At 53.0% G+C, this 24,687-nt stretch overlaps 1 protein-coding gene across 1 annotated transcript in view; it reads right to left on the bottom strand.

The window, feature by feature from the left end:
• Nucleotides 1–24,687, bottom strand: part of DNAH1 (dynein axonemal heavy chain 1) — a 70,634-nt gene that overhangs the window by 26,398 nt on the left and 19,549 nt on the right. Inside the window, 26 exon segments of the mRNA XM_049777712.1 lie at nt 1,202–1,356; nt 1,545–1,636; nt 1,871–2,057; nt 2,159–2,245; nt 3,670–3,819; nt 4,086–4,199; nt 5,618–5,723; nt 5,969–6,157; nt 7,847–7,960; nt 8,527–8,690; nt 9,112–9,252; nt 9,916–10,095; nt 11,460–11,565; nt 11,644–11,765; nt 12,793–12,957; nt 14,881–15,093; nt 16,820–17,073; nt 17,162–17,360; nt 17,695–17,850; nt 18,075–18,216; nt 19,230–19,312; nt 19,733–19,852; nt 20,540–20,765; nt 20,903–21,096; nt 21,274–21,424; nt 23,349–23,647. Of these exon segments, the coding sequence (XP_049633669.1) occupies nt 1,202–1,356; nt 1,545–1,636; nt 1,871–2,057; nt 2,159–2,245; nt 3,670–3,819; nt 4,086–4,199; nt 5,618–5,723; nt 5,969–6,157; nt 7,847–7,960; nt 8,527–8,690; nt 9,112–9,252; nt 9,916–10,095; nt 11,460–11,565; nt 11,644–11,765; nt 12,793–12,957; nt 14,881–15,093; nt 16,820–17,073; nt 17,162–17,360; nt 17,695–17,850; nt 18,075–18,216; nt 19,230–19,312; nt 19,733–19,852; nt 20,540–20,765; nt 20,903–21,096; nt 21,274–21,424; nt 23,349–23,647 (4,109 nt within the window).

The raw sequence follows: 24,687 nt of genomic DNA, 5'->3' as shown, positions 1-24,687 counted from the left end.
ATTTCTGAGAACAGAGCCAGGAGTGATAATTCCTGAGTGCCGCTGGATGTGGCACAAAAATAAAAATAAAATAAAATAAAAATCCCAGTAGGGTAAATGTGCTTTTCAGATGAAACCTTGTGGAATGACATAGTGCTTCTAAGGTCTCCCTACGGATCTCCCACTAAAGCTTTATGATGGAAAGTCAAAGGCAACAGGTCTGGATGTCTCACTGGGAGAGTTCAGGCTTTAGAGGCACCATATATGCCAGGGAAGGTGTGGGCACACTTTTTTTTGTTTGTTTTTTTTTGGTCACACCCGGCAACACTCAGGGGTTACTCCTGGTTCTATGTTCAGAAATCGCTCCTGGCAGGCTCAGGAGACCATATGGGATGCCGTGATTCGAACCACCAACTTTCTGATTGCAAGGCAAATGCTTTACTTCCATGCTATCTCTCTGGCCCCTGTGGGCACACATTTTTCTGAACTGATCCCCAGGCCACCAACCTCCATACCCCTGGAGTGAGAGCAGAAAAAGCCTGCAGGTGAGTGGAGCCTGCAGGCTTTTTCTGAGTCCTTGCTGTGCACAGCAGCTGACTTGCTTGGGTCCCATACCCAACATCCCCATATAGCCGCCAAGTCTATCAGGAGTGATATTTGTGGCCCCATAACAAAAAGTAAGAGCGGAGATGGGCCAGAGAGATAGTATGGAGGTAGAGTGTTTGTCTTGCATGCAGAAGGACAGTGGTTTGAATCCCGGCATCCCATATGGTCCCCCAAGCCTGCCAGGAGCGATTTCTGAGCGTAGAACAGGAGTAACCCCTGAGCTCTGCTGGGTGTGATCCAAAAAAACAAAAACAAAAACAAAAAAAATTAAAAAAAAAGTAAGGGGGAAGGGAAAGAAGGAAGGATGGAAAGGAGAAAGGAAACCCAAAAACCTACCATAAATGCACCCCTCAACTGGAAGAAAGGCCCCACACACTACTCAGTTCCTCTGATAATGGCATCAGCTCCTACTGAGCAGGTAGTGGCTTCTGCCTGTCAGCACAGCCTCTGTGTGTCAAGCTCCTTTCCTCCTTCTCGGGTGCCATTTACCAGGTGTGGGCCAGATGTCACGGGTAGCATCAAGGTCACTCACCGTGCAGGGGTGGAGAATGTCCCAGGGATTTGAGATTTCCCCCTCCCAACTTCGGGGGTCTTGGGGCTAGGAAGGGCCACTCACCACTCGTGGGTGAGCAGGTCAAACTCCCCATACAGCTGGCCCATGGTGATGGACTTGGGGTTGACCACAAAGTAGCTGACGGCCTCGTACACGCCACCACTGATGGACGGCTGCCCTTTCAGCGAGGTCAAGGCGTCCGCCAGCACTCTATAACACTGGGAGACATCGTCCTGTGAGCCTTCCAGCACCCCCGAGCAGAGCAAGGGAGGACTGCGGGTGACAGGAGGTAGGAGGGAATTCCAGAGGCTTGGGAGATACAAATGGGGACTGACAACCTTGTTGGGCCACAATGTCTTTGGTCCACCCTGTCAGGGATCTGAGCTACCCACTTGGCTCTACTCACATTACTTTTGCCAGAGCCCGTGGGCCCAACAAGCATGAGACCATGTCGCACCACCGTGGTTTCATAGAGCTGAATGCACTTACACAAGAAACCTGTGGGGACATGGTAGAGGGCCCCGAGGTCAGAGCCCAAGCTCAGGTTCTGGCTCCCTCATTAGTTGGTTGTGTGACTTTGGGCAACAGGGATCCTAATGCCTAGACAGCCGCACCTCTGTTCCCCTACCCTGTACCCCAGGGAGGCTGGGGCCTTGGACACACACACACACACACACACACACACACACACACACACACACACACACACACACACACAGCCAGCGAGCTCACCGTCCACTTCCTTGAGGTTGTTCTTCTCGCAGGCCTTGCGGATGGCTTTGTCCAGGATGCCGTAGTCTGTCTCCTCCTCCTTGATGGTGGGGAACAGGTCAGATACGATCCCAGAGAAGAGCTTGAGGTCCTCCTGCAGGAACTTGGGCACGTTCACGTCTCGGATGGCCCGGAGGCAGATCAACTCCTGCATGAGGTGAGCAGCTCAGGCTGGACACCCCTCTGGCTGCTCTGATCCCCTAAAAGTTCCCCTCTCTGGGTACCCCCACGCCCCCAGGTGGCACCTACTTCATTCATGTTGGGGTTCTCTCTCTTAAGGTTGCCAGCAGCGGAGATGACAGTTTTCACGGCCCTCATCCCAAAGTCATAGTGATCCTGTGGCCACCAGACAAGGATGGAGATGTGTGGTCCCTACTTGGGGTTCCGCCTTGACCTCCCTCCCACCTGCTTGCAGTCATGTTGCTGGCCGGTGGGCAATGCCAGGTCAGCAGCACTCCTCTGGACCACATCACTCACAGTCCAATGCCCAGGAATCCTGGAGTCAGACTCTCATCTCTTCCTGAGCACAGCTGTGGTGGGCACCTCCCCAGTCGTGAGGGTGGGAGAAGTTTGCAAGATGACCGCTTACAAATAAGGGTGTATGTGGGGGCCAGAGAGATAGCACAACAGTAGGGCTTTTGCCTTGCATGCAGCCAGCCCAGTACAGATGGTAGTTCGATCCCCAGCATCCCTTCTGGTCCCCCGAGCCTGCCAGGGGCGATTTCTGAGCTCAGAGCCGAGAGTAAACCCTGAGCGCCACCGGGTGTGACCCAAAAACAGAAACAAAAACAAAAAAAAAGAGTGTATGTGGAAGTTGGCACCCAGGGCACCCCGATAAATATAACAGATCACGTCTCCCCAATTGTGGGCTTTACTGTCCTGGCCCTGCTAGCCTGGAGTTCCAGAGACTGCTGCTCAGAGGTGTACAAAGCAGCTAAAGAGGCCAGTGGGTGACTCAAGGGACCTTTACTGGAACTACTAGGAATCTCAGAGCTGGGTATCATCTCTGCCACTGCAGGTGGGGCACCTGCATGGGAGGAAAGGAGGGAGGGAAGGAAGGAAGGAAGGAAGGAAGGAAGGAAGGAAGGAAGGAAGGAAGGAAGGAAGGAAGGGAAGGAGGGAGGAAGGGAAGGAGGGAGGGAGGGAGGGAGGGAGGGAAGGAGGAAAACCCACCCAGTGCTGGTGCCCAAGTCCCTATATTCACTGTCCAGCCAGTGTGGCATGGATCATTCACTTTAGCTGCTGCCCACCCTTGCCCTGAGCTGATCTTGTTGGCATCTATTCCTGACTCTTGCACCCCTCCCCTGAGCCACTTTTTGGGGGCATCACACCTGGCATAGCTCAAGGGTTACTTCAGGTTTTGCTCTCAGAAATCGCTCCTGGCAGGCTCGTGGACCATATGGGATGCCGGGATTTGAACCACCCTGTCCTGAATCAGCTGCATGCAAGGCAAATGCCCTACTGCTGTGCTATCTCTCCTGTCCCTCCCCTGAGACTTTTGCATCACGACACCATTCAAAATCTCTGCTGCTTCAGCCCTCAGTGTCCTCTGTGGGGGCGTGGGATGGTGTCTAGATCTCACAGGGTCTTTGGGAGGCATCCACAGACCTTGATCTGTGAGTCCCCATGGCCACTCTAGGCTGGACTTCATCAGCTGTTCACAAAAGGTCAGTTCTGGAGCAGCCCTGGGGACTAGACAGACCTGGGAGTGTGGGTGAGGCATCTCTCAGAGCAAGAACCTGGTGGTGTTGGAGCCTTACCTGGGAGCTAAGCTGCTCTGAGGACAGCTTGAACGTGGTTGTGATCTTCTTGGCTAGCACCTTGGCCTCGTTGAAGCCAAAGGAGTAGAGGGAGATCTCCGCGATCATGGCATAATCTGGAACCATCATGGCCACGGGCCGGAAGAGTGCCTAGGCGTGGAGTGCAGGACAGTGAGGAGGCCCTGCCGTCCCAGAGTGGCCTTGTCACCGGCTCCACAAACAGCTGGGGCATCTCTTCTGAGGAGCACCGGCTGTTCTGGCCTGACACTGCCTTCTGATTTCACCTCAGTCAAGGATCACAGTTTGGATGGGGGCAGGCTTCTTTCCATGGCTGGGGGAACCTCCTTGGGGCCTGCCTTGGGGACTCAGTCTCTGAGGTCAACACATCCTGGCCCTGAGGGGTCCCCCACACTTGCCTTCAAGTTGTCAGGCAACTCGGTGCGGCCCGCGTAGCCCGGATTCATGGTGATAAAAACTGCGCAGGAAGGCACGAGGGGGATCTCCACACCCTCAAACATGAAACGCTCCACCTGCAGGTGAGGGGGTGACTGGACTCTCCCATGAAGACCCCTGGCAACCCAGACCGGCGCCCAAGTGTGGTTTGGGTTCTCTCACTGGATGTCATCTATGACTCTGGCCTAACTATGATGGCATCTTAGCTTCATGCAGTCTTTGCAGGTATCCTGATTCTCAGTTACCAGTTCCTGATGCAAATGCTGATGCTGCCTGAGACAGCAAGCTCTGAGACCCAGGCCGTGCCAGGGTGGGGTGGGGGCATCTGCCAGCTTTCCCAGCTCCTGCCCCCCAGATCACACCTTTTACAACTCTGGGCAAGGCAGGAGGAAGGACCTGTGGCTAGAGCCTTTTGTGAGGGCTAGAAGTCATTTACCAAGGGAGGGTCAAAATGGGCTCTTCCTAACTGACCACAAAGTCCCCTCCATGACAGCTTTTTCAGGGGAAGTGTCCAGGGGCCAGAGAGATAGCACAGTGGGTAGGGAGTTTGCCCTGCATATGGCTGACCAAGGTTCAATCTCCAGCATTCCATATGGCCCTCCAGCACCACCAGAAGTAATTCGTTTTGGTTTTTGGTTTTTGGGCCAAACCTGGTGACACTCAGGGGTTACTCCTAGCTATTCGCTCAGAAATCGCTCCTGGCTTGGGTGACCATATGGGATGTTGTGCTATCGATCCGGCCCCTCATAAGTAATTCTTATTTATTTATTTATTTATTTATCTGGTTTTTGGGCCACACCCAGCAGTGCTCAGGGGTTACTCCTGGCTGTCTGCTCAGAAATAGCTCCTGGCAGGCACGGGGGACCATATGGGACACCGGGATTCGAACCAACTACCTTTGGTCCAGGATTGACTGCTTGCAAGGCAAACGCCACTGTGCTATCCCTCCGGGTCAGAAGTAATTCTTGAGTGCAGAGCCAGAAGTAATCACTGAACATTGCAAGGTGTGCCCCTCCACAAAAAAATCAAGGGTAGGGGCTGGCCCAGTTCTGTTTGTTTTCAACACACACACACACACACACACACACACACACACACACACACACACACACACACACACACACACACTCATTCATTTATTCATTCATTTAAAAATCCCAGTAGAGGGGCTGAAGAGATAGCACAGCAGTAGGGCATTTGCTTTGCATGTTGTTGACCAGGGATGGACCCGGGTTCGATTCCCAGCATCCTATAAGGTCCCCTGAGCCTGCCAGGAGCGATTTCTGAGTGCAGAGCCAGGAGTAAACACTGAGCAGCACTGGTGTGGTCCAACCCCCTCCCCCCCCAAAAAAAAAACAATCAAGGGTAAATGCCAAGCCACCCCAGTGCATGAGAGCAAGTGGGTATAGAGCAGGCTTGAGAGACCTTGGGGTTGGGGGGATCTGGTTTCAAAATAGAGGTGAGGACTTAGGGAGGCCTAGGGTCCTAGGCTCACCCGCTGCTGCTGTGCCTTCTGGATGGTGGTGATCTGCTGTGCCACCACTGACAGTACCTCGATGTCGATGCGGTTGAACTCGTCAAAGCAGGCCCAGGCCCCTGCACTGAGGGAGGTGGGAACATGGGGACCAGGATAGGCTCAGAGTCCACCTGCGCCTCCAAGGACCCCTCTTGCACTGCCAAGGAGGAAGCCCTTGGTGGCCATCTCCATCTGCTGGGCCGCAACCATGCCACCCTCTTCCATTACCATCACAGCACCCCAGGGCCAAGCCTAGGAGTCCACACCCCACTCCTGCCGGCCACCCTGTGGGATGCCTGTGAGCTCAGCCCCCCCCATGCCCAACCTCACCTGGCCAGACCCTTGAAGAACTTGCCCATGGCCATGAAATCGAGTTGGTCAGAGCAGTTGAACACGACGGTTTGGATGGCCAAGGCCTTGCCCAGGTCTTTGGTGGTCTCAGTTTTGCCTGTGCCTGCTGGGCCAGCTGGGGCACCCCCAAACTTGAGGTGAAGAGCCCCAGTCAGGGTCAGGTAGCATCTTCAGGACCAAGAGGAAAGATGCACAAACCAGGCACCTTTTATTTTTTGTTTGTTTGTTTGTTTGTTTGTTTTGGGTTGGGTTTTTGGGCTATACCTAGCAGTGTTGGACCTTACTCCTGACTGCCTGCACTCAAGGATCACTCTTGGTGGATCTGGGGGTGTTTATACTAGCTGGTTTTCATTTGGCCCTGTCCTTGCCCTTGGAGGTGGGCTTTGTTTTCCCAATAAAGGCTGCTTGAGAGGCCCAGAGGGGAAGCTGCCATCTTGGCTAGCCATCTTGGGGAGTGACTGGCTTGTGGGTGAACAGCTTTCAGTGTGAGTTCCTGGCCCAAGTTATTTTTTTCCCAATTGTGTGGGGATTATTTCCTGCATTGGAATTGCTACCTGACTCGAGTCTCTTGTCCTACCCAGATTAGGGGCATGGGAATCCCTCTCCCTCACAGGGGATTGTGGAACACTCAACCTACTATTTCATATGGTGGGCCATTTGGGATACCAGGGATTGAACCCAGGCCAGCCACATACAAAGCAAGTGCCCTACCCACTGTACTATCACTCTGGCCCAAAAACTAAGCATCTTGAGAGTAAAACTTCCTAATGAGGAATCAGCAAAATACGTAAAACAATTGCTGACAAATTTGAATGAAGACATCAATAGCAACACAACAATAGTGTCACACCTTGATAGGCCAACTAGTCTAAAACCTAACCAGAATAAACTGTCTCTTAAGGGAGAAATGAAAGAGAGTGGCTTAGTGTGTGTGTGTGTGTGTGTGTGTGTGTGTGTGTGTATGTATGTTAAAAAGGATGGTAGAAAAAAGAGGAAGAAAGAAAAGCCGGTAAGGAGAGAGAAAATGATGAAAGAAAAAAGAGGAAGGAAAGGAGGAAGGAAGGAACAAATGAAGAAAGGAGGAAAAAAGAATATAAGGAAAGAAAGTAGGAAAAAATGAAGGAAGGAAGAAAGGAAAGAAGCAAGGGAGTAAGGAAGAAAAGGAGAAAGAAAGGGAGAAAGGAAGGAAAGACAATGAAAGAAAAAGAAAGAAGGAAGGAGAGTAAAACTTCCTATCTCATGGAAGGGCCCCATGTTGCCTACAGAAGTTCCCCTAACCAGCCCTGAGGTTCTAGTTATGCTGAGCAGACTGACTCGGATAGCTGCCCTGTGTCCGTCCTTCAATTCTCTAACTCAGCACACATATGCAGGGGCCAATAATAAAGCTTCCAGCAGAGAAGTGCTAATTTCTTTTTTTTTTGGGGGGGGGGCACACTCAGTGACATGCAGGGGTTACTCCTGGCTTGCACTCAGAAATTGCTCCTGGCTTGGGGGACCATATGGGACCCCGGGGGATCAAACCACGGTCTGTCCTAGGCTAGCGCGCTCAAGACAGACGCCTTACCACTTTGCGTCACCACTCCAGCCCCGAATTGCTGATTTCATAGGGCGACCCACTGGGATCTCTCAGGACAATCCGTCTGGCATAGTACCAGGAGGATTCACAGATAAAAGTAACAGCTCACGCCCACATAGTGCCACTTGTGGGCTCAGAGCCTCAGGCATCCCTCCATCTCTGAAAAACTCCTAAGCACCCCAAAGCAGCTATAGAAGAAACACATTAGGTGGAGCGACTGTACAAGGTCATGATGGCCAGCCAGAGCTAGAGGGAAAGCCTCAGAGTTGGGGGGCCCTTACCTGTCAGTCAAGGGTGTGATTACCAGCCTCCCAGTATTTCCAAGGTACTCGTAGCCATAGATGAACTCAGCGTTCACGGCCCGGATATACAGGTTGTTGTTTGTCCAATAGTACCTAGAATGGCAGGTCAAAGATTTCGTTTGTTTTTGTCTTTGGGTCACACCCAGTGGTGCTCAGGGGTTACTCCTGGCTTTGCACTCAGAAATCTCTCCTGGCAGGCATGGGGGACCATATGAGATGCCGGGATTCTGTCCTGGATCAGCTGTATTCAAGGCAAAGTCCCTACTGCTGTGCTCTCTCTCTGGCTCCAACGAAATAGTTTGTTTGTTTGTTTGTTTGTTTTTGGGTCACTCCTGGATCTGCACTCAGAAGTCACTCCTGACAGGCTCAGGGGACCATCTGAGATGCCAGGATTTGAACTGGGATTCATCCTGTGTTGGCCACGTGCAAGGCAAATGCCTTACTGCTGTGCTATCGCTCCAGTCCCCATGATCAAAGGTTTCTTTGGGCCATGGGCATCATGGGCCCTGGAGCAAGGCATGCAGCAGTGGAGAAGTTGTACTTTGGTGAATGAGGGCACCAAGGGAATCCCCACATCCCCCTGGGCCATCCTACAATAGTCATGGGCCCTGTGGAGGCTGCTGGGGCCATGGTGGGACTGTAGTTTTCTGTCTCCTCACCTCAGCTGTGAAATCCACTCAAAGTCGTTCACGCTGACCACTTCCTCCATAATCAGCTTGTTCACCACGTCCTTGGCATGTACCTCAATGACAATCAGTGCCGACAGCACAGCCCGCTGCATGTGGGACAGCTTCCCCCGGATCAGAGCCACCAGGTCGCTGAGCTGCAGGAGTTGGGACATTTAGACACAAGCTGCAGGAAGGTTTCCTCTCTGTGTCCTGGGGGACAGCTGATGGTTTGGGATGGCAGGACAGTAAATTAAACAGTGGCACAAGTCTGGCTTGAGATCGGGTGGTCAAACCCTGTAGGGAGTCTGAGGCAGGAGTGGGTTGGAAGAGTCAGTCCACAGAGCTAGGATAGCCTCTGAGAGTGCGTGGATGCGGCTTCCCACTGGCCATTTACCAGGACCCTTGCCTGGCCTCTGCTCTCTCCTTGTTCTCCTCTGTTACTGGTTGCACACAAGCCCCCATTTTTTGTATCTCAGAGCTGAGATACAGCCCAGGCCTCTTGCAGGACCAATGCAGAAAAAACTTCCCCAAATTGGGTTCTCTAGGGGTGCAGAGGATAAATGCCCGACCCCCCACCTGATCGCTCAGTTGAGGAAACAGCTTGGTACTGAGGTTGCCGATCTCCAGGGCTTCTGACACCTCCAAGGTCCAAAAGGTTTGGCATCCAGCAATGGTCACCTGGCCTGGCCAGTTGAGAACCCACTCGGTCCTCAGCATCTGCAGAGAGAAGGGGGGGAGAGGAAGGAGAGAGAGGGAGGAGAGAGAGAGGAGAGGGGAGAGGGGAGAGAGAGAGAGAGAGAGAGAGAGAGAGAGAGAGAGAGAGAGAGAGAGAGGGAGAGAGAGAGAAGGAGAGAGAGAGAGAGAGGGAGAGAGAGAGAAGGAGAGAGAGAGAGAGAGAGAGAGAGAGAGAGAGAGAGAGAGAGAGAGAGAGAGAGAGAGAGAGAGAGAAAAGAGAGACCCCTTCACAATGGGTCATTCAAACTCTAGGTCTAGCTGTTCATTCCACCATTCCACCTCAGGGGTAGGGAAGCCAATAGGTCCTGGGGCTTTGGGTGGGGGTAATAGGTGAGGAGAGCCTGAAACTGAGGTGCAAAAGCTCAGGACTGGGTTCTAAAGATGACTCTGCCACCTGGGAGGTATGTGAAGCTGACTGAGGAATGGCGCTTAACCCCAGGTCTGCAGCTGACTGAGGGTGACACTAGGCAGAAGTGGAATTTCAGCCAAGGTGCAGTGGTGGTGGCACCTAGGAAATGCTTGACAGCTGTGACGGGTGGTTCTTAGGAGCAAGTCTCCTATTCTGAGCAAGCTTTCAGATGAGAACCCTGAGAACCAAGGGCATGATCATCAGCCTTCCTGGGAGCTGAGGCCGAGGCCACACACCGTGGGGTAGGCCTTGATGGCCCTCTCAATGATGTCCCTCAGGCTGTTCTTCATGCTGTGCTCCACCTCCCGCAGCCAATCCTCCACGTTGCGGGATGGGTAGATGGACGCGGACAGCTTCACTTCCTCCCCTTCAGCCGAGTACATGTGTGTGATCTCCAGGTCCTCCTGGAACAGCAGCTATGGGAAAGACAGCACAAATGTAAAATGTTGGGGTGTTCGTTCCACAACCCCAGAAAGGGAGAGGGAGAGGGATCCCTATGCCCCAAGTCCGGGTAGGACAAGAGATGCAGGTCCAGACGCAGGAAATAATCCACACACGGTTTGGGGGGGGGGGACAGCACGGAGCCGGCGAGGTGGCGCTAGAGGTAAGGTGTCTGCCTTGCAAGTGCTAGCCAAGGAAGGACCGCGGTTCCAGCCCCCAGCGTCCCATATGGTCCCCCCAAGCCAGGGGCGATTTCTGAGCACATAGCCAGGAGTAAACCCTGAGCATCAAATGGGTGTGGCCCTAAAAACAAACAAACAAACAAACAAACAAAACCCCCCAGCAGGTCAGAGACTCACACCACAAGCTGTTCACCCACAAGCCAGTCGCTCCACCATGTGAAACCATGAGCCAAGATGGCAGCCATCTCTCCAGGCCTCCAAATCAGCCTTTACTGCAGGGGTCTCAAATTCGCGGCCCGAGGCCCGTTTGCGGCCCGTACAACATTTTGTGGCCCTGCCCTAGAGGAATCTTTTTTTGTTTTGTTTTGTTTTAGTTGTTTGGGTCACCCCCCCCCCCCAATATTCAAGGCTTACTACTGACTTTGCACTCAAGGATCTCCCCGACTTTGCCTCCTGTGGCCCCCAGGTAAATTGAGTTTGAGACCCCTGCTTTACTGGGAAGAACAAGGCCCGCCCCCAAGGGGAGAGGAAAAGGCCAGATGAGGAGGCAATGGGGAAACATCTTTTTAACAGAAAAACCAAAAGAACAATTGAAAGCTATCTAATTAGAAAGCAATATGAGAACCAATCCAAAGGCCTCTACCAACACACAAACAGGGTTACCCCAGGGGTGCCCGGCAAGTCAGTCCTCCAGGGCCCCAGGGCTGCCCCTGCCTGTGCCTTCAGGAGAATGCTGGATCTGAGGGAACTTGGGGATGAAGGACTATTCCACCTGGGGGCCTTCCACCAGAAGGTGGAGGCAGTTCACCCGCCTGCCTATCCTCTATCTGTGCAGGCCAGGGTGGCTGCCTTGGGAGATGTGGGAGACTGAGGAGAGTCTCAGGGGCACTCATGGTTTCCTGATATAGGCAGTGCCCCAGCAGACAGGGAGGACATGGCATCCTTAGCTGGGATGAGAATTCCAGAGAGTTCCAGAGAGTATCCCATGAACCCTGGGCCTATCTCCCAGTAATTTTGTTGTTGTTGTTGTTGTTGTTTTGCCTTTTTGGGCCTATCTCCCAGTACCAAGATGCTTACCATCTTGTCCTGCTATAAGGTCTTGGGGGGTAGGAGAAGAACCATCCTCCCTGAGGACACCCATGTGCTCTGTCACTCACCCGGTTGATGTTCTCGAAGCACTTTCGCAGATGGGGCTGCACAGCTGTGGGGTCCTTTGTCTGGGACAAGATCTCCAGAAGTTCATCATCTGACAGGAAGTAGAATCTGCCGGGAGGAACCAGTGTGGGTTCATTCCCTTAGGGTCTTGTAATCGCCCACCCCTCTGCCATCACTGCATCTCACCTGGGGAAGGCACTTCGCTTGGTCTCCAAGTACTCGCTGAGGCCCTTCTGGACCAGGTCCAGCAACTTGTTGCAGTCCCGCAGGCTGTCCAGCAGCCTCTGGTCTGAACACACATTGATCACCTGCACAGGCCAGGCCAGACCAGGGATAAACCGGAAGTGAGCATGGTCCAGCTGGGAGCCAGCCAGGTGGGTTCAGAGAGTGCCCACACTAGCCAGAGCCTCTCAGAGGAGTCTGGGAAGGAAGCATGGCAGGTGGGCAAATGCTCCTGAGCCATCTGTCATGCCTGTCATGCATACAGAAAATCAGCCTCTGGTTTTATAAAATATTTTGTTGAAAATTGGGAGGGGGTTTGGAACAATAGTACAATGGGTAGGGCACTTGCCTTGCACAGCACTGACCCAGGTTCAATCGCCAGCATCTCATTTGGTTTCCATTAGCAGGAGTAAGTCCTGAGCACAGAGCTAAAAGTAGCTCGTGGGTACTGCTGGGTAGGGTCGAAAAACTCTCTGTGTGTGTGTGTGTGTGTGTGTGTGTGTGTGTGTATACATAAGTAAATAAATATATATAGATGCTGGAGTAATAGCACAGCAGTAGGGCATTTGCCTTGCACGCAACTACCCAAGACGGACTCTGGTTTGATTTCTGGCATCCCATGTGGCCCCCTGAGCCTACCAGAAGCCATTTCTGAGCATAGAACCAGGACTAATCCCCGAGCACTGCTGGGTATGACCCAAAACCCCAAAATAAATAAATAAGTACAATATAATATATAAATATTTTATCTTTATATACTATATTTATATTATATAAAATAAAATAATATAATAATATTTATATATATAGCCTTTTAAAACTAAGGCATTTATTTGGTTTCAGGCCTATCAGGGCCTCACGAAGTTAGGACTCCAAATTTCCAAGAACACAGCTGAAGCATTTCTTTTTTTTGTTTGTTTGTTTTTGACGCTGCTGTGCTATCTCTCCGGGCCCAGCTGAAGCATTTCTAAGGAGCATCTAGATGTAGTAGCGCATCAGTCCAGACCCAAGCTGTGAGCTGGTCCTCAGGTCTTCTTGATGGTTTCTCGGGAGATAGAAACTAGAAGCCCCCAGGGGTCCCATCTGCCCCTCCCACCCCAAGTGGGACCTCACCTCTCGGTTCTCATTGACGTTCTTCATGATCTTCCTCCAGATCCGCTCCATGGTCTGGTAGCGCTTGCTCTCCACAGGCAGCTGCCGGTTGATGTCCTCAGAGCTGAAGATGGGCTCCAAGTAGAGCCAGGACCGCTGGCAGTTCAGCCACTCCTCCAGCACCTCCTGGGCAGAGGACAAAGTTTCAGGGTTCAGTGGTCTCAGTGGGACCTGCGCTCTCCCGCCACCTCGACATTGACCTCTACCTCGGGCCTGAGCTTGGGCACCAGAGCTGCTATTCTTAGGGTAGACCCTAAGTGTCACTGCCAGCCACCATGCTCATGAAACAGAGAGGCAGCTAGGACAGGCAAGTGCTTGCAAGAGGCCTTCCAAATTCTCCACAGGATGCCCAAACTTTCCACAAAGCGAGGATCCCTTTTTCCCCTGTGACAAAGTCACACCCAAACCCTGGAGTCAGAACAATAGAACAGCCGATGGGATGTTAGCCATGTATGTATCCAAACTGGGTTCTATCCCCAGCATCATATGTGGTCCCTTGAGCTCTGTAAAAAGTGAACCCTGAGGAGTTGAAGTGATGGTGCAGTGGTAGAGTGTTTCCCTTGCACATGGCTGACCCAGGATGGATGGAGGCTCCACCCCCCAGTGTCCTATATGGTCCCCCAAGTCAGGAGTGATTTCTGAGTGCAGAGCCAGGAGTAACCCCTGAGCATAACTGAGTGTGGCCCAAAAATAAAAAAATAAATAAAAGTGGACCCTGAATACAGAGCTAGGAGTAAGCCCTGAGAACCACTGGGTATGGCAAAAAATAAATAAAATAAACAAACAAATAAATAAATAAACTATGAAGCCACAAAGAGCCCTGTGTATGTATGGAAGATTCCTCAAGGAAGATCGTCCCATTCTGTGGGTTCCTTCTTTCCTAGGATGCTGCTTCCTTCAGTCTGTGGCACGAGGATGTCTCAGGTTTATTGGGACTTGAGCTCCAGGCCCCTAAAATAGTCTCTGAGACATTGTCCAAGGGGAAGACATCTTCGTTTATTTTTTTTTTATTTTGGGGGGTTTGGGTCACACCTGGTGGCACTTGGGGATTACTCCTGGCTTTGCACTCAGAATTTGTTCCTGGCAGGCTCAGGGACCATATGGGATGCTGGAGGTCAAACCAGGATCCATCCAGTGTTGGCTGCGTGCAAGGCAAATGTCCTAGCTTTGTGCTATCCCTCTACCTCGGGAAGACATCTTTAATAGACAATTTCCTCCTCTGCCTCCATATTTCCTGTTTACACTTTTCTTTGCATACGAATGCAAATGCATTCATGCATTCACTCAGCCATTTCATCCATCATCTTCATGGTGTGTGTGTGTGTGTGTGTGTGTGTGTGTGTGTGTGTGCCTGATCCCATGGGAGAAACAGGGGTACAGGATTAGTTCCCTGCTTGGGGACCCCACTGCCCAACAGTGAATTCTGCAAGAGGGTCTATCTACCCTGTGTGCTAGATTCTGTAAGAGGCACCTCTCAAGGTGCTCCACAGGAACCCCCTGAGGACAACCATGGGGGAATCTTTGAGGGGGCTTGGTGCTCAGCTATGGAGGATGTGGAAGAAGGGGCTGGAACCTCAGGCAGAGGGGACAGGGTAAGCAAAGCAAGGAGACTCAGAGATATTGCTGACTGGCTGTGACAGCACTGGCTTCAGTGGAGGGTGACTGGGCTGACAGCCTCAATGTAGGAGGCCTACTCCAGGCCTGCTCCTAGGACTGTGTCTCTGAACTGGCAGCTGTATTGATGGGCTGTGCCCAGGTCCTGTACCACTCACCCATGCCAGCTACTAAAGAGACAGGAATGAGAGGCTCGGGACAGGATGGGAGAGGGCACTGAAGTGCTTCTTTTGCTGTCTTGCCCAGAATCCACAGGGCCAGAGATCTGAGTGCCGCCCCAAACATGGACAACCCCTATAACTGCTGGATGTTCTGATGAAATGTTGACAGAGATCCAGGAGTTGAGAGACCTGGGCAGGCCCTGCACCTCTCCCAGACATGCACACGGAGTTGCCTATGAGATAGGCTCCTTAAATAGGAGAGATGCAGGCCCACCTGGGTCAGCTTCAGCTTATTCTCCCAGGAGTTGATACGCTGCTCAAAAGGCTTCTTGTAAGGCGAGAAAGACATGCTCTGGGTCATGACAATGTGGTCATCTAGCAGCTGGGATGCTTCATCCGGGCTCTTGAGGATGTAGGTCTCCGTCTCCTTGTAGGGCAACACATTGAACAGGATGGTTGACCACTCCTTCTCCATTTTGTCCAAGGCCTGGCACAAGAGAAACATGGAGGTTGAGTCCCAGGAAGAGACTAAACGATATGCTGGCTGACCAGCAGTAGCCTGTGCCCATCCTCCTTTTCCCAGGCCACTCTGGCAAGTGCCTCTGGTCTGGTTAAAAGTTCCTCCCGGTGCCAGCTCAGATGGCCAGAAGTGGGTTCAGGTGGACTCTTAGTGGTCCTCAGGTTCCCCCCTCCCTCTGTACTCCAGGGGGAAGGTGCATGGGGAGGAGGGCAGGCAGACATTTGGCTTCCTGTTTCCTCCTTGATTCTGGAGACCAGCTCTTGCTGGTCCCCTGGACTTCAGTCTTTCCCTGGGCACCGGTGTAGGTGGACTCTATAGGGGTCAACAGGCTTTCCCCCTATCTCTCCCTACACTAATGGGAATGTGCTCTGGGAGGAGGGCAGGCTATTCTAGCACTGGTTTATGTTGGGACAGTCAGTGGAAACTTTTTCTCTTTGTTTTCATATTGATAGTATTGTGTGCATATATTCTATATATCCATAATATCCATCTTGTATTGGGACCTTGATACGGCCCTACAAAGCTCATTTCTAATATTTTACTGCCTCAGTCACAACCCTTACTTCCCCCCATCCTCCCATGTAGGTGCAGCTAATGACATGAAGCTCACCACATAGAATAAGTGCAGTTAGAGAAATAACGACACTGAAAACTATCATAACAATGTGAATGAATGAGGGAAAAAGAAAGCCTGTCTCAAGTACAGGTGTGGGTGGGGTGGGGAGTAGGTAGATCTGGGAAATTGGTGGTGGGAATCCTGCACTGGTGAAGGGGGGTGTTCTTTACATGACTGTAATCATACTACTACAGTTATATTTGTAATCACGGTGTTTAAATAAAGATAATTAGAAAATTAAAAAAAAAAGTAAAAGTTCCTCCCGGGCCCGGAGAGATAGCACAGCAGCGTTTGCCTTGCAAGCAGCCGATCCAGGACCAAAGGTAGTTGGTTCGAATCCCGGTGTCCCATATGGTCCTCCCCATATGGTCCCCCGTGCCTGCCAGGAGCTGTTTCTGAGCAGACAGCCAGGAGTAACCCCTGAGCACCGCCGGGTGTGGCCCAAAACAAAAACAAAAAGTTCCTTCCAAAAAATAAATAAATAAAAAATAAAAATAAAAGAAAGGGGCCGGAGAGATAGCACAGCGATGTTTGCTGACCCAGGACCTAAGGTGATTGGTTCAAATCCCGGCGGCCCATTTGGTCCCCCATGCCTGCCAGGAGCTATTTCTGAGCAGATAGCCAGGAGTAAGCCCTGAGCACCGCCGGGTGTGACCCAAAAACCAAAAACCAAAAAATAAAAGTTCCTCCCATGTTCTATCCTGGTTTCCCTGATCTGTTTCGGATGCTCGACTCGCACACAGGGCGTACCACACCCAATGCTGACCTCTGCCCTCGGGAAATGGCTGCATGGAGTTGCCATTGGGAGCTCTACTCCCTGTTCCACTTCTCCGGCTACTTGTAGAAACTCCTGAGGTCTAGTGTCTTCACTTAACAAGGGAGAGCCTGGGGCCAGAGTGATAGCACAGTGGTAGAGTGTTTGCCTTGGATACAACTGATCCAGTACAGACCCAGGTTCGATCCCTAGCATCCCATATGGTCTCCTGAGCCTGCCAGGAGCGATTTCTGAGTGCAGAGCTCAGCCCCCGAAAACAAAAGACGCAGCATGTGAGTCCCACACTGTTGCTAACTACCCACCTGCTCGATGGCATACTCCTTGCCGGCCACTTCAGCCACCTTGCTGATGCTCTCGATGTGGTCCTGCAGGTTCATCTCCAAGCAGCGGGAGAAGGTCAGGTTGGCCTTGGGCCTAACATTGATGTTGATCTCGTTTGACAAGTCATCCCAATGGCGGTTGCGCATACCCGGGTTCCGCAGCCCCTGGATCAGCGGGATGTACGGCTTGAACTCCTCGATGCGCGAGCGGATGTCCAGGGCCACCTCCTGGCAGGCTGAGTAGGCAATGTGGGCAGGTGAGCAAGGCGGGTGGCATGACTGGGGGGAGTGAGGGGGGCTGGCAGCAGCGGGTGCAGGGTGTACCTGTGATGTCCTTGAATTGCTTCACACACTTGTGCATGGTCTTGAAGGACTCGATGACATTCTTCTCCAGCTGTTCGGAGTCGATGGCCGACAGGGGGTCGTTCATCCAGCTCTCAGACCAACGCAGCCAGTCGGAGGCTGTGGTCCAGAGGTCCAGATAGGGCTGGAAATCCTTCACCATCCTGGAGAGCTTGTCGTACTGCGAAGGTAGAATAGCTGGGGGGGCAATCTGGGGGTGGGGAGGGGTGCCCACCCCCTTCTCTACAGGCTGCTCCTTCAAGGGGTCAAGTCCTCTCCCACTCCATCCTGGAGCCCGTGCCTAAGGGCCCTGGGCCTAGTCTCCATGGCTGAGTCTGGGTTTGTTCTGCCCCCCAGGTCTCCTATTGCTTCCCATCAGCCCCGCAGGACAGAGACTTGTTTGCTTCTCTCTCTGCAACCTGCTCAGTGCTGCCTTTCAAATGACAGAAAGCCCTGGGTTCTGCCATGGTTGCCCACATTCCCAACACTTCCTGTAGTCCCAGGCTGGGGCCTACGTTGGTGATGGGCAGGCCGAAGATACGCTCGCGGTTATTGTAGAGCATGGCCAGGTGCTGGCAGTCCTTCAGCTGTTTCTTCACCCGCCGCGCCTCATTGGCGATCTCATGGGCTCGTGTGATGTCCACATGCATGGAGAAGCCAGCCACCACCAGCTGTCAGAGTGCCCAGGAGCCAGCAGTCAAAGGCCTGCGCTCATGTGACTTTCACGTACCTCGGGGAGTCTGAGGTCTCCGAGCAGTCACAGTCATGGTCACTTAGCCTCCCTGGTCAAAGGGTCTTTGATCTGCAGTGATCAGACCCCGCACCCCTTTGGGCAGGCTGACCATGGGCACAACAGGAAGCTGAGGGAAGGTCCTCACAGAGCACCAGGCCTCACCTGCAGTCCTTCCAGCTTCTCCTGGAAGTTGTTCTGATCCATGAGCTGGATTTTGCGGAATTTCTCCTCTTCCTCCGCATGTTGCTGATACACTAGCTCCATCTGTGCAAGGAGCTTGGCAGGCCAGTTGCTGGCGGCCCATCTATAGGGGTGAGGTGGGCAGTATGAAGATCACAGCAGAAATCACAGAGACTGCTGTCACAGGCAGGGTACCGAGGGTGAAGGAGGGCACAGTGGGTGGAGTCAGCCAGGATGGGATAAGTGGGCAGTGAGAGTGAGTGAAGAGGAGCTGAAGCAATAGTGAGTAGGGCTCTTGCCTTGTACATAGTCACCCCAGGTTTGATTCCTAGGACCCCCTATGGTTCCCCTAGCCTGCCAGGAGTGATCCCAGGGCACTATTAAGTACAGAGACCATAAAGTGATCGAGAAGTTGGCTGATCCCTCTCGATGTGGCAGAACCCCAAGGGCTGTGGGCAAGAGACACACCCCATGTGCCATATAGAGTGACAGGGTTGTAAGGGATGGCGTCCGAAATGAGATGAGTGGCTCTGAGTCCCCTTCTTATGTCCTAGGATAAGGAGGGGCGTCCTCCAGAAGACACAGTGACCACTTTTAGTCACTACCACCACCACCCACTGACCTGGGTGCTCTTTGGTATTCTAAGGTTGCCCTGAGGCTGCCAACACTACGGGGAGGCCCACTATCCCCATTCCCTAGGTCTCAATGTCCAGAGGCACTCCTAGTCTATGAGGTAGGGTGGGCAAGAGGCTTCTGGGGGTCTTGGTAAGACAATTCCAACCTCGAACCATTTCCCTCAAGGCTCTTGATCTGGGGGCAAAATGCCATCCTCAGGCTGTCCCCCCCTTAACTGGGCTTTGATTTTCTGGGCACTCCTGAGTGTCCCAGTTATGAGCAGGGGTACCCTAGGCCTGAGAGAGACAGGATGTGTCAAGCCAACAACAGGAGAGAGAACAGAGACCGGGAGGGTGCGGCAGAACCCCAAGTACAAGGGGTCCCAGTGATATCCTGCTGCCCCCGTGGCCAGCTGACCCTGGCCCAGCACCTAGACAGGTGATGTGATATGCACAACCCATGTCTAACTGTATGGACCCGCAACCACCACACCCATCTGTGGCAGGACTTAGTGCCTCTCACTTGTCATTGAAGTCATCCATGCTCAGGCTATAGAAGAATTCATCCAAGACTTGGTAGTCATCCATGACCTTCACAATACGCTCCTGCAAGGGCAGATGGCAGGACAGGGGGCCCATTGGGACTGGGCACCTGGAGGGTGGGGTGCTAAGGAGAGGCTGGTCTCCTCTAGAGAGAGGGTGTGGGGCTCAGATACTCAAGTGCTATGGCTGCCCACCTCCAAACTCCTATCTAGCCCATGCCTGCAGCATGCAAAGAGCACAGCTTCACCTCTCCATCATGTCCCCAGCTTCCTGGGTCCCAGAACCCCACTTAGCTCCTCTCTAGCCCCTTGTTTCCTCATCTCCAGGTTGTTGCCTGTGCCCAAGTTCCCATCTCCCAAGGAGCAAGCAGCCCCATTCAGACCTCTATCCCCTTAAACACCTAGAGCCCAGCTGATCTCTAGCTCCACCAGGCTCCCGGCCACTTGTCCCTGCTTCCCAACTCATTTCCCCAAATGACCTTACCTCCAGCCCCACCAACTTCTCGGGGATGCCCTTCATCCAATCACGAAGTTCAGCCAGCTCCTCGATGCTGTTGGGCTTATCGTAGATCTTGCGGCTGATGCTGCGGAAATTCTCGCAGATCTGTTGGTGAAGGGAGAAGGGAGGATTCTGGGAGGCCTCTCCTGCTGTCCCTGAGGTCCACTTATCCTTGGACCTTGGACCCCTTTGCCCCCACTAACCCCATAGCTACTTCTTCCATTGCATCCTGCAGCATCTGCCAGCAAGGGGGGCTCCTAGGCAGCTCCAGGGGAGTTAAGACCTCACAGTGGAGTGAGTACAGGCGGCCCCATACATTTCAGTCCCCGTACAACTGTTGCATGAGGGCCCGGAGAAATAGCACAGCGGCGTTTGCCTTGCAAGCAGCCGATCCAGGACCAAAGGTGGTTGGTTCGAATCCTGGTGTCCCATATGGTCCCCCGTGCCTGCCAGGAGCTATTTCTGAGCAGACAGCCAGGAGTAACCCCTGAGCACCGCCGGGTGTGACCCAAAAACCAAAAAAAACAAAACAAAACAAAACAAAAAAACTGTTGCATGAGGACTCCTCATGCTCATCCTGTGCTCACCCACCCTCCACTCCTGGCTGAATCTACAGGCTGTCCTTCCTCAGAGGGTACCAAATATCTGCAAGTGGAGGACCAGAAACAGCGACCCTGCTCCTGGGGCCTTACTCAGACAGCAACCTGCAGCCATGTGGTCCACCCACCGGAATAGATATCTGCAGACACCCCCAAAGATGCAGGGAATTCTCGAGGTCCTGCGGTCACCTACACTCTCCACCTCCAGGTGCAGGTTCTTAGCCAGGATGTCGAGCAGGGAGGTGGCCAGGGTCTTGCGCTTCCTGGACAGGCTCTGCTTGACGTTGTCCACATTGATGTAGAAGGGCCCGATCACAAGGCTGCTGGGCAGTGAGCTGTCCAGGATCTCTTTCTCCTGCAGATGGGTGACCACCACCTCCCGAACCACCTCAGCAGACAGGTTTTTCGACTGGAAGGCCCTGCAGGCAACGGACACCTCCCAGGGACAGAGGGAGGTGAGGGGACACTCACACACGTGAAAACACACACACACACACATTGCACCTACATACATGCATGCACACCAGCACACACACTTGAGAGGACAGGCACACACTTGAGGAAGGTCTGGATGTCGGTGTTGTTCAGCTCCAGGTACTTCTGGTACTCCTTGGCGTAGGCCTGCAGCGGGATCATGGCCTTGCGAATGGCGTTGGCTATGGTGGCCCGGAACTCCTCCACCAGAGGCTCGTGGAGTCCCACGGACTCCAGCAAGGGGTTGCCACTGATGAAGATGTCCTCCATCACTAGCTGTGGGGCGAAGTTAAGGGCAGGGTCACAGTGTGGCTAAGGCTGGACTTCGCCAAGGCCCAGTTTGCACTTGTGATTCCTCAGGAATGCAAGGCCGAGGCACAGCAGTCAGGCAAGAGGTAGACCAGGAAGGGCTGGAATTTAGTGGCTACACAGCTCCCCTCCTCCGAGGCCTACCTTCTCCAGATGGGGCACCGCATGCGTGGCCAGGATGCCCTTGTCAAAGAGATTTAGCAAAGAGGTCTCAAACTGCTCCAGCGGGGTGCTGTAGTGCACCCCAGTAGAGTCTAGCACCAGGTCCACGATGAAGAGGGGGTTCTTACGTGGCCTGCAAGGGCAGAGGCCAAGTTGACTGGGGGCAAAGCTCAAAGAGGCCCCAACATTCTCTGCCAGCAATAAGGCTCTCCAGCCATGCCATGTGGGCATGAGACTAACCTTGACCCTCCTCCCAGACACACCCAAGTTACCAGGGTGAAAAGACTCAGGGCAGATAAACCTGTTCCCTGAACCTGTCCTGACCCACAAAAAAACAAGAGAAAGTGACCAGATGCCATCCTGAGGTCAGCAGACCTTGCACATTGCCACCCTACATTTTCCAGGGGCACAGACTACCTGCCAGAAGCCCTCACATCTGGAGCCCAGTACTCTGAAGTGCCAACCACTCTCATCTCTGGACATAGCCCCAGAAGACAGGACATCTCCTTTAAAGGGTCACAGCTCCAGGACAGACAGATCCTGGCTTCTAGGCACCAGCCACACACCCCATACCAGAAAAATGTTTCTGTCTGACCTTGCTTCTGCTTTCTGATACCCAAAATCAAGATTCCCCTTTGTCGTGTGAGTGAGATCATTGAGTCCCTCCGAGAGTCACAGATTCCACCTGAAATGACCTGCCCCTGACCACAGTTCCAGGAGGCACTGTGTAGCCTTGCCTTGTTAAAGACCTTTTTTTTTTTAGAAAGCACCAAATTTGTGGGGAGGGCTCACACCCAGTGACACTCAGGGGTGACTCCTGGCTATACACTCAGAAATCGCTCCTGGCTTGGAGGACCATATGGGACACTGGGATTAAACTGTGGTCCATCCTGGGTCAGCCTCCTGGAAGGCAAATGCCTTACTGCTGCACCATTTTTCTGGCCTCAGCAACACATTTTTAAACAATTCTCTCTCGTTGCAGATTTACAAAGTTTGGGACATTTTTAGAGTCTGGGTAATTCTTCCCTCCCTCCCTCCCTCCCTCCCTCCCTCCCTCCTCCCTCCCTCCCTTCCTTCCTTCCTTCCTTCCTTCCTTCCTTCCTTCCTTCCTTCCTTCCTTCCTTCCTTCCTTCCTTCCTCCTTCCCTCCCTCCCTCCCTCCCTCCCTCCCCCCTCCCTCCCTCCCTCCCCCCTCCCTCCCTCCTCCCTCCCTCCCTCCCTCCCTCCTTCCTTCCTTCCTTCCTTCCTTCCTTTCTTCCTTCCTTCCTTCCTTCCTTCCTTCCTTCCTTCCTTCCTTCCTTCCTTCCTTCCTTCCTTCCTCCCTCCCTCTCTCCCTCCTTCCTTCCTCCCTCCCTCCTTCCTCCTTCCTTCCTTCCTTCCTTCCTCCCTCCCTCCCTCCCTCCTTCCTTCCTTCCTCCTTCCTTCCTTCCTTCCTTCCTTCCTTCCTCCTTCCTTCCTTCCTTCCGTCTTCCTTCCTTCCTTCCCTCCTCCCTCCCTTCTTCCCTTCCACCCTCCCTCCCTCCCTTCCTTCCTTCCTCCTTCCCTCCTTCCTTCCTTCCTTCCTTCCCTCCTTCCTTCCTTCCTTCCTTCCTTCCTTCCTTCCTTCCTTCCTTCCTTCCTTCTTTTTTTTTTTTGCTTATTTGTTTTTATTTTTGGGCCACACCCAGCGGCACTCAGGATTACTCCTGGTTCTGCACTCAGAAATTGCTCCTGGCAGGCTATATGGGGGACTATATGGGATGGTGGGGGTCAAACCCAGGTCCATCCCAGGCTGACTGCATGCAAGGCCAACACCCTACCTCTGTGCTATCACTCTGACCCAAGTCAGGATGATTTGTACCACACAGTAACTCAGGACTGATTAAAAGATTGAAGGTCACCAGGAGAAATGTCACCTCCAGCCATCAGCCTGTGTGGAGTGCAGAGCAGGGCACAGACATCTCTGGCAGCCTGGGACCTGGCAGTGTGACAGGCCCGGCCCCCAAACCTGGCTTCCCTGTCTCCCGCCTCCCCATGGAGGAGCCTTCTGGGGAGAAAGGTGGGGTGCACTGGAGACACCTGTAGGGGCTATTGATTAAGTCCTCGCCCCAGACCATGTTATCGGGGCAGTCGAGCACGCTGTAGCAGGCGTCGCTGATGAACTGGGAGAAGCTGCTGAGCGAGTCCTGAACCAGGAAGCGCAGCGTGTCCTGCAACATGTACTTGATGAGCTCATTCAGCTTGCGCAGCTTCGACATGAGGTACACCTCCCAGTTGGTCTCGTACAGGTTGTACCAGCCCTTGCTCATGTCACGCAGGCTGCTGCGCATGGCCACCTTGAGCGTGCTGATCCAGGTGTCCTTAAGGAACATCTGCACCTGGGGGTCACAGGTCATAGGTCACAGGCCATAGGTCACAGGTCATAGTCTGCCCAGAGTGACCACAGAGGATCTCTTACCCCAGCAGACTACCAAACTCTGAAGCTGAGAGAGGAAAGCAAGACAAGAGGAGAGACAGAGACAGCACAGAGCGTTGGGGAGAATGAACTGCCTTAATGTCGACAATGTGTGACCAGGTAACTCTCTTTCTGTGTGTGTGTGTGTGTGTGTTGTGTGTGTGTGTGTGTGAATGTATGGGCATGTGTGAGTTCATGTGTGTATGTCTGTGTGTCTATGTGGGACTTGCTACCAACAGCCTTATTGTGAAATTGGTCCTACAGTGCTCACTGAGAAACTCTGACACCTGAGTGAATGCCTTAATCTCAGCAAGGCGAGGCTTGCTTACTTGTGGTTTCCTTTCTCTCTCCCTCCTCCGTCCCTCCTTCCTTCCTTCCTTCCTTCCTTACTTCCTTCCTTCCTTCCTTCCTTCCTTCCTTCCTTCCTTCCTTCTTCTCTCCTTCCTTCTTTCCTTTCTTCTTTCCTTCCTTCTTCCTTTCTTCCTCCCCCCTCCCTCCCTCGCTCCTTCCTTCCTTCCCTCCTTCCTTCCTTCTTTCCTTCCTTCCTCCTTCCTTCCTCCTCCCTCCCTCCTTCCCTCCCTCCTTCCCTCCCTCCTTCCCTTCCTTTCTTCCTTCCTTCCATCCTTCCTTTCTTCCTTTCTTCCATCCTTCCTTACCTCCCTCCCTTCCTCCCTCCCTCCATCCTTCCCTTCCTTCCTTCTTTCCTTCCTTCCTCCTTCCTTCCTCCTCCCTCCCTCTTTCCCTCCCTCTCTCCCTCCTTCCCTCCCTCCCTTCCTTTCTTCCTTCCTTCCATCCTTCCTTCCTTCCTTCCTTCCTCCTTCCTTCCTTCCTTCCTTCCTCCTTCCTTCCTTCTTTCCTTCCTTCCTTCCTTCCTTCCTTCCTTCCTTCCTTCCTTCCTTCCTTCCTTCCTTCCTTCCTTCCTTCCTTCCTTCCTTCCTTCCTTCCTTCCTTCCTTCCTTCCTT

This window comes from Suncus etruscus, chromosome 7, assembly GCF_024139225.1.
Source record: "Suncus etruscus isolate mSunEtr1 chromosome 7, mSunEtr1.pri.cur, whole genome shotgun sequence".
NCBI classification, from domain to species: Eukaryota; Metazoa; Chordata; class Mammalia; order Eulipotyphla; family Soricidae; genus Suncus; species Suncus etruscus.
This window is presented reverse-complemented; position numbering and strand designations above follow the sequence as displayed.